The sequence below is a fragment of the Trachymyrmex cornetzi genome, unplaced genomic scaffold (assembly GCF_001594075.2).
Source record: "Trachymyrmex cornetzi isolate Tcor2-1 unplaced genomic scaffold, Tcor1.1 scaffold26, whole genome shotgun sequence".
Lineage (NCBI taxonomy): Eukaryota > Metazoa > Arthropoda > Insecta > Hymenoptera > Formicidae > Trachymyrmex > Trachymyrmex cornetzi.
Window position 1 is genome coordinate 1,269,710 of NW_017297270.1, and position 10,357 is coordinate 1,280,066.

At 29.0% G+C, this 10,357-nt stretch overlaps 1 protein-coding gene across 1 annotated transcript; it reads right to left on the reverse strand.

Moving 5' to 3' along the window:
* Positions 1 to 1,753: 1,753 nt before the first annotated feature.
* On the reverse strand, positions 1,754 to 5,150 carry LOC108761715 (putative fatty acyl-CoA reductase CG8306). Its single transcript, XM_018508413.1, has 7 exons — positions 4,773 to 5,150; positions 3,363 to 3,614; positions 2,971 to 3,220; positions 2,692 to 2,884; positions 2,337 to 2,576; positions 1,991 to 2,248; positions 1,754 to 1,909 (listed from the first exon to the last, which is right to left on the reverse strand). The coding sequence occupies exons 1-7, from the start codon at positions 4,962 to 4,964 to the stop codon at positions 1,771 to 1,773; spliced, it is 1,524 nt and encodes a 507-aa protein (XP_018363915.1). The 5' UTR covers positions 4,965 to 5,150; the 3' UTR covers positions 1,754 to 1,770.
* Between the last annotated feature and the right edge of the window lie 5,207 nt (positions 5,151 to 10,357).

Sequence of the window (10,357 nt, forward strand, 5' to 3'; positions counted from 1 at the left end):
AGTTGATAAGCGAAGTGGATATTAGTGAAGTAGTAAAGCAACTCTTTCTAAGGTTTTATAATTAATATTTGTCCGATTATCATTTTCTACAGTTTAGGAAATTCGTATTATATTTATTTATAGTTCTTTAGTTTTTGAGAGAATTTCTAAATACCGTTTTTGCGCTATAAAATATACTGTCGCTCCTTGTCTGGCACAGGGAATTCCTTGTCTAGCACATATTAAAAATATTTTCAAATGCACAATTATATTTTAAACATGCCTGGTTACCCTCTCCCCTCCCATCTCTCAAAATGATACGTATGTATAGAGAATATCATTATCTTCAAATAGTAAAAGCTTCAAACAAATTTTAAGAAAAGTCATTTTACAATACAACCACCTTAATGACGCGAGGATGGGGTGAGGTCTTACGCACAAGTGACAGAATTTTTATTTTTTAAAAATAAAGACAATAATATATCTAAATCGACTATCATTCATCTGAGTATTTGTCATTCCTTTAACGTTAGAGAAAAGGTTTACAGTACTTAGTATTCATTTCGGAAGAAATTAAATCTGATAGAAAGTGAGTACATGGAATTAGTGTTAGGAATGGAAAATGGATTTTTAGAATTTATCGTCCTCCCCCTTATTAATACGCCTTTATGCAATGCACAACTTGCACACCTGCTTGCAGTGAGCCTGTTTACTGCAATAGGTTGTCTTTAAACATTTATCCTTTAATAACTCGTTTTATCTAAGTATTAATTATATTTATCTCTATATCTCCATTTCTATGTTCCAATATCCTTCCCTTTCCCAGTAAAACATGTTTCGTACATAATTTTATATAAATAGTTACATATAAATATACAAAACTTTATTAAAAATATGTCCCATATGTAATTATATATACTTATGTAATAAATTTAGTAACAAATTTATGTAATAAAATCTTGCAATAGTATAAATAATAGAGTAAATATTGTTCGTATCCATTACATCCAAAAATTTAATAAAACATTTATATATATATAGCACTTTAAAGATAATTAATAATGTACTTCAATCCTTGGAAAGTTAATAATAAACGGAATGGAAAAATATACTTTAATATTTTGATAAAATTTTGAAGGAATCATTCTTTGTTGTAGATTTTCATTGTTATTATTTAATAAACTGCAAATAAATGTTTGCAGCTAGTTATTTTCAATTAGTCCAGATTAAATATTTATAAAAATTATGGATGTTAACAATAACTTCAAACATAAATACAAAGTATCATCATGATAGATTAGTTATAAACGTAATTACACAAAGACGTATGTACGATTATTTTATTTACACACACATATATATATATATATATATATATATATACGCAAGTAAACCAGAGCGTTTTATAATTTTAAAATTCCAATCATATCTATTCAACTGAAGTAAAAATCTTTATCATTATCTTTAAAATGCTTTAAATTCTAATTATAAATAAACACTCTGATTATGAATACTTCTGCTTAATTCATTCTTTAATTATGATGCTGCAAATATTTATTCAGATTATTCAATATGAATTATAAAAATATTTTAAGTTCCTATTGAGATAAATATAAAAAGCACGAATATAAAAAGAACATATAGTACGTATGCGCATATATTTCTGTATATAAAAAAATTAATTTTATGTATATATATATTCTATATATGAATAACTAAAAGAAAATATTCATATATGGTATTACATTTATGGATTATCAGATTATATTGGAATATAGTATATTTTAATATTTATAACTGATCAAACAGCAAATATGTTATTGGTACAACTAAACCAGTTTTTGTCCACGTTGTAGCAAATAAAACTTTAACCAGCCACCAAATCAAACCTAATAGAGCAGCTTGTAAACCCAGATGAGCAATCGTAAGACTGGAATATAAATGTCAATCGCTATAAATATATAATCATTAACGCTGATTAAGTAATCATATATTCAACGAATATACTTACATTTTATGTTTGGAACGTGCTTTCGGTAAAGATTTTGGAGATTCATTATGAAGATATGTTCTGACACCTTGTATCAAATCTGTAAAATAGTCTTTCCAGATTAATGGTCTCATATCAAGCGTAAATAATTTTTGATCTTCTAGTGATAACGATTCGTGTAACTGCAACAAGCGCGGATTATTAAATCTCCATTCTTGAAAGATAAATTTCTCAAGGCGTTCTAATGATCTGTTGACATTTGTATGCAAACGAACTAAACTGAAAAAATAAGAAAGACGACACATTCATTCAAAAAGAAATTTCATGACGAATCGATATATATTTTATGTGAAATATTGAACCTTACATAGGACGGCCTCCGCATAATCGTGTAATTGCATCCAAAATATAAGCAGGAATGAAATGAACAAAGATAGCCGAGATTCTAAACAAAAAGAGCGATGGTAGAAACTTGAGATATGGATACCAAACGGCGCTTCGTATCGGATAGGTGTGTAAATAGGTATTAATTTCCTTTTCTACAGACTCCCATGTGAAAGAGTTACACGTGCTAGATGTACAGTGATACACCTTTAACCCTTTGTCACTAAAATTACAGATTAGAAAGCTTAAATATTATATATAATTTAAATATCATAATTTAAAGAAAGTGCGTGTCTCTTCTATAAAGTAAAATATGTGCAAAATTTTTTCAGAATTACCTGTCACGGTCGACATTATAAGCTGCAACAATCAAACTATTTACGACCATATCTACTGGAATATAATCATAAATAAGATGTTTTGCAACTGGCAATCTTCTTATAACACCCTTACCGGCACCTAATATAAAACCTTGTGGTCCATTCTTTGATATTGTCCATCCTGGAACTGGTTCTTTCCATGCTCCCGCTACTGAATTTATATAAAAATTTTTTAAATATAGTAACATAAATAATAATGATATAACTCCCGTATTATGTCATTAAATGAAAACTTACTCATCGAAGGACGAACGATAGTCGCTGGAAAGCCTCCATTTAATACTTCGTGTTCAGCTAAATGTTTTGTAAATGTATAAGGATTTGGATGATTTTTTAATATCTCTGGTGTTTTGGAATTTAAGGTAGCATCATCTAGTGTATCAACTAGCTTCAAAATTGTATTTACGTCCGCTGGTGCGGGATATATTATTTCATCGACATTGTGCAATACTGCATTAACATACGCACTAGAAACATGAACTAGCGCCTAAAATAGCAAACATTGAATTACAAAATTATACATCAAAATAAATAATTAAACATCAAAACAAATAAATAAAGATAAATCTGTATTCAAAAATACAAGGAGATAAGCGCGTGCGTAATATTTTTTCAGAATACCAGTTTACCTTGAGTCTTTTAATCTCTCGACAGAGTTGGACGATTCTACGAGTTCCTAATAAGTTAATATTTGTTGTAGTCTTTAGATCGGCTTCAAAGTCCAACGTAGCGGCTGAATGGAAAACGACTTCTACTGTATTTATTAAGGTTGTTCGATCTTGTGAAGACAATCCCAAATTTTCTTCACCAACATCCCCGGCAATTGCGATTAATTTCTTAAATAAATCGGTTTGTTTCTCCTCCCTTATTCGATTAAAGACCTATGTAGAAGTGAGTTATGACTCAGTAAGTAAACTGTCTATGATATACCAACAGATTGGTAATAAATTTGGTTAAAAATTCCTAGCAAATTGGTATCAACTAGGTCCGTATTAAGCTTGTGTTTTGCTGACAGAGCCTGTTGATTTTTGTCATCAATTTACTATCAGATTATATAGCTGATATTTCTACATTGTCAGTACTGAAAATCTATAGTGCATTTAACATATGTAACATATTTTCAACATTAAGGCCCAGTTTCACAACTCATAATTAACTCTTAACCGAGGTTTAATTTATTTCTCATTTCTTTCCAATTCTAGCATTAGAAAGAGATAAAGAATAAGTTAAACCTCTATTAAGAGTTAACCGTGAGTTGTGAAACTGGGTCTAAATATCAGAATACAATCATAATCCGATAGCAGATTGATAACAGAAATAAAGCAGAATCTGTTAAACATAGATTCTGCTCTACTTATGCTGCCAATTTATGTTAAGCTGTATAACAAATATGTCAAGATTTATTTTTATTACTGCTTTTGACTATATATATATATATATATGTAGTGTATATTAGTTTAGCTATGAAAAGCATATATTTTAGATCTGTTTAAGTCTTTTATAAAATTCTAATGCAATTCAGTGCAGCAATAAAATACAAACTTTTGATTTGCTTGACTTGTGTCATTAATAATTGTTACTCCTCATACTTTATTGTCAAATTGCTGTATCAGCATTCTGTCAATATTGGCTGCGTTCAGCAGAATGTATATTTTGCAACTGTTGGAAGTTTTTTTCGCGCTTATTACACTTTTAGATTTAGAGGAATGATCCTCTAATACCTCAGCAGACAATCATAAAACAATTGCAAAATTGTTGCATTCTGCTGAACGCACCCATTGTATGTCTGATTCTATATCAAATTTCTAGCTCTTCTGCTGACAAAATTTGTAGTAAACATTTTACAGAATTTACATCTATTTTTTTAGCTAAATTTCTCGTATGGTTCATCTTTTCTCTTTTTTTCTCTCAACGTTGGAAAAAAATAGAAAAGATGAACGGTATAAATTCAATTAAAAAGAACAAATCTTTTGTTCGACAAACTTGGCTCTCCGAGAATGTAGGACTACATTCGAAAGGCGTTTCAATGCGCCACTTACCGAGTTTTTCGTTAATTCCTCCAATCTCTCCATGATCTGCTTTCCCTTCTTCGGTCGCATTAGCAAATAAATATTCTTGATATCAGGGCAACATCTCAAGAGTTTCTCTATCAAGCAGACGCCGACGAAACCGGTGCCACCGGTGATAAAAACGCTTTTACCATTGTAAAAATCAGTTACGTACGATGCCATTGTTAACGTTAATCGGCGATTAATCGACTTGACAAGACAGCTTCTGTTGACAATAGAAGCTAGTAGAGCAGACGCAAATAGTTCGGCTTGGCGAGTGAGGATCAGCAAGCCTCACTGCAAGCGACACAAGCGACGCGAAAATCAGACTGGCACGGATTGCCACGGATTGCCACGAATTGCTCCACGCCACGAGTCACGACTCGTAACTGTCGAATTATCAGCCGACTGCCACCAAATGCCACCTGCCACGGCAGTCACGGGACACTGCTGACGCTGACGTGCTGACTGCTGTTACCTGTTACTACTCTGCAGGCAGCTCCGGCAATGACCTCGGCTACAATATATACAGCAACTTTCCCGTTAAGATGGTTCTACAGTAAATCGAGTTATCATAGAAATGATTAATTTTTAATACAATAAAGTTGAAATACCAAGCTTGAGACGTGTGCAAAATTCTAGGGTAGGTTATGGATAAAATAAGAGGAAAAAAAATGTTGAAAATGTAACTTTTAACGTATAACCTAATGACAGGTCGGCGATTTTTTGACTAACTGCAAATAAACATTACCATAGATTTCTCTAAAAAAAAAAAAAAAAAACCGAGATTATAATAGTAAAAAAATTACGATTGTAATGATCACAAAAAAGTAATAGGTCATCGGCTATTCTATTAGGTGTTAAACTTAATTCCTGCCGTTTTTCGTCTCCAAAATTAATTTGTTTCGAAGGGAAGATGAATGAATACCTTAATCAAATTAATTTCCTCCATTCTCTACTTTATTACTAATTAATAATATTTTATTAATAATACTTTAATTAAGGTATTTCCCTTCGAAACAAATCAATTTTGGAGACGAAAAACGGCAGAAATTAAGTTTAACATCTAATAGAAAGATATTTAATGTTGAAATGGCAAGGTATTTTGACAAAAACAAATTACAAAAAATTAACTTCTTTTTATTTCATTACTTTTGCATATTAAATATTGTTTATCTTATACCATTTCATTAAAATACACACGTAGTTTTAATATTTTATCCAAATTATGTAGATATTTGGGATTTTAGATAGACCCTGGTAAGGCACCCTGAATTTTCGGCACTTTACTGTAGAACTATATACCATAAAGGAAACTCGAAAACGCACCCTCTCCCAAGCAGAACTAAAAAAATGTCGATAAATTACCGACATGTTTAATTTCGATTCCTACATTATCATTTCGACTTATACACCGATCCGATGCATAAGTCCATGTTCGTCTACACTCAACATCAGCTGACATCAGCCCATGGTAATAAAAAACGTAAGGAAGTAACATTGGATTCGCTACTGGTCTAGGCCCGTCTACAATACATGGAGTAAGAAGTAAGAGTAAAAAATTGACCAATCACAGTCGATTATTCTTTTCACATTCGACTGTGATTGGTCAATTTCTTACTCTTACTTTTTACTCCGTGTATTGTAGACGGGCCTTTAAGCAGTAAGCGAATCGACCAATTACAATAGAGACCGTAAGACCATTGGTAAGCAACAGCGAATCCAACATGTTGATTTCGTTACTGCTTAAGTCTTACGTCTTAAGTTTTTCTATGTGCCAAGGCCTTTACGTTTTGTTAGTTCTAGCTAGCTACTTGATTTTATTTCTCGAATTAGCGATGAAATGCGCGGCGTACTATTAGGTCTGTTTTTTATTATTGCTGCACTCTGAACCAGTGCAATAAGTTAAAGTGAACAAACGTTTATTTGTTTCACTTCAATTTATTGTACTGTATGTACTAATTCAGAAAGAGTAGCAATAAAAAACAGATCTATTGACAAACTTTTATAATTTTATAAGATTCGTGATATATATAATTAATAATTATTAACAAAATTAACTTTCCATATACACTATATTTTAATCCAAAATAATAGAGTAATATTTTTCATTAGGAAGACTTTTGCTCATTTGGTTATTATAGACCACAGAGGTTGCACTATGATCATGAATTTGATCATAAATGATATAATGATCTGATGATTTTTTACAACCTTAATTTTATTATAGCCTATTATTATATATATTCCATGAAAGTTTTCTCGTTTCTTTCCGGTCAGTAAACTGGGATATGAATCTAAAGAATCTTTTTGATATGGTGAACGGCTGGCACCGTTTCACACAGCATAGAATATTTACAATAAATATTTATTAATATTCATTTTTTTGAAATGGTATATAGCTATTTCATACATATTTTATATAAAGCTTTATTCGAAATAGTATTAAAATATAGACTATAGATTTATCGTAAATATGTAATATTTATGATAAATATAAATAAATATTTCTAATAAGTATTTTTATTTATTTGTATTATGTTTCATTAAGTATTTTCATAGCATTTACTATGACATTCACAATAAATATTTCATAATATTTATAATAAATGTTTATGATCTGTGCAGTCTAAGACCACAAAAATATTTTCAAAATATTTAAAATAAATCTTATAAATATTCATAAATATTTTGTAAATATTTTATAAATATTGTGTGCTGTCTGGGATGATTGTTGAACTACTTTCTTTTACACAAAATCGAATTAATATGTTCAATTTCCGTGAAGAGAATGACTTGAAGTAAGTGAAACCGCGTACGGATACGTATTAAATTAAAATATTGTTTTATTAACAAATATCTAAAATAAGGCTTGGAAAAATCTATCAATAATAATAATAATAAGCAAGTCCATCAAAGCCAACATCAGTTATTCGGATGCACAATTTATTTTCGTGTAAATATTAATTAATTTTTTTGATATGATTTAAATTAACACGAAAATAAATTGAGCATCCGAATAACTGATGTTGGCTTTGATGGGCTTGCTTATTATTATTATTATTGATTGTTTTATTAGAAATGGGCTTTTTTAAACCTTTTTATTATTATACTTGCACACAAGGTATCGCGCCGATTTCTACTTCCTTATATATTATAATTCTTGTCTATAATTTGTTATTAATTACAATTACACATCAGATATTTTATAATACAATTTTTTAAAACGCATATACACGGTATCGACGAGATTCAAATCTAAGATCTCTGAGGTGATAACATCTAACACATTAACGCTGAACTACAACGCATACTTGTCTGAACACTTTAGCATTCAATAATTATATTATTCGAGCCGTCATGTCTCTCGCGAATCAATGTTTGATGATTGCAAGCAGACATTGTAATCAATGTAAAATAATTTCTATTTGCCTATAAATCAAATACATATGATCCATGTAATATTTAAACGTTACATACTACATATAGATAAATAGTTTATACAATTATACAATTAAGAAAATTGTTAGATCAAGTATTTTAATCAGTTACAAGATATATTCATATTAACTGTAACGAAATTGACTACATTGTTAGATAAATATATTGTTAGATAATTGTATATTTTAATTATATTATATATCAACCAGATGTATTATTAATACATATAATTTCTATTTGCTTATAAATCATACGCTCATTATAAATTATACAAAGAATTATTAGATAAAGTAAATTTTGTTTTAATTAACTCGAAGAAATATTTAATTGTATTAACCGTAACGCGCCCATGCGAAATTGACTATATTGATTTGTATATTAATTTATTTTATACAATTAATAAACAAATAACAGGTTTAATTTAATTGATTAAACTAAATTCAATTGCATAACAAAAGACTTTTTTATTTCATATGCAATTTAAATAATAAAATATTTATTTAATGTGACTACACATATGATTGATATAAGAAAATTTCCCAAATGTTACTATAATATAATTGAGGTAAGTACTTTGGTTATTGAAGAATATATGACATTATGTTTGTTTCATTAAGAGGAGTGCACTACGAAGAAATTCGACAGAAACAAAAACAAAGGCTAATTTTATCGGTAATACAGGCGTCTCCTTTAGCATCCACTTATAATACTGTCATTGAATTAACAAAATTATTTTCAATTAGACTGATGCTGTTGACCCAACAGCATTTTTTCTCAGTATAGATAATTAGGCTTAGATATCTAATATGAACGATTAATTAGTTAGAAATTGTGTGTATGAGTTAGTTAGAAACTGTATGCATGCGATATTGATATTATAGTAGTGTGTACTGTATATAAATAATGTGTCAATCACATGTAAATCATATGGGTGTAAGTTCTACTGAATTGATAAAACAGACGACTTATGGGTCATTAACATATCATTATATACTGTTACATAAATATTTCACGCATAGATACATAAATTTTCGTATAACAATAGCGTTTTAATTAGACGTCTATAAGTCCAATTCTAAAAATTCCGTGTTGTTTCTTCGTGTAAACTACTACTCAAACAGTACACAATATTTATAAAATATTTACAAAATATTTCTGAATATTTATAAAATTTATTTGAAATATTTTGCCAATATTTTTGTGATCTTAGATTGCACGTGTGCATAAACATTTATTATAAATATTATAAAATATTTAATATTATGTAAATATTTTGTTGGTCTTAGATTGAATAGATTATGAACATTTATTACAAATATCGTAAAATATATATTGTAAATGTTATAGTAAATGCTGTGAAAATACTTAATGAGACATTATAATCCAAGTAAAAAATACTTATTAGAAATATTTATTTATATTTATCATAAATATTACGTAAAATATTTAGTCTATATTTTAATAATATTTCGAATAAAGTTTTATATAAAATATGTATGAAATATCCATATAACATTTCAAAAAATTAATATTAATAAATATTTATCATATTAATATTCTGTGCTATCTGAGTAGTTTTATATAGACTACAGCTATTTTATAAGTACAAATTGAACAACTTTTCAAACAAATGTTGCCACGACTTGATAGCTTTAGAGCACCATATTGGACTAAGAAATGGGAAAGATCTCAATTTCAAAATTTTTTGTCGTTCTGGATATAAAAGCTCCACTTCACAGACATGGATTAATGCATATATTTTAGTCCTGGAAAAAGATTTTCGAATTTGTAAAAGAGGAAAAAAGTAACTATTATACACGAATTAAGCGTTTAATCGATAAAACAGACGTTTTTAGAATTTCCTTAATACGTATATTTCAATTGATTTGTAATCAAAGTTTTACTAATTTGTAAGAAACATATTTGACAAGACAATTTAATTTAATTTTAATACGACGACGTAAAGATGAAGAAAAAGAAAAAGAAAATCGAATATAAATATTATATATATATTATATATATGTATAGTGATGAGAGAGAAAAGGGCGAGACGTCGCACGCGCCAATGCAACTTGCAAGCAGCGAATACACGAGATGCGCAGAACGCAGCTAGCTTGAGCGTGCGCAGCGGTTGG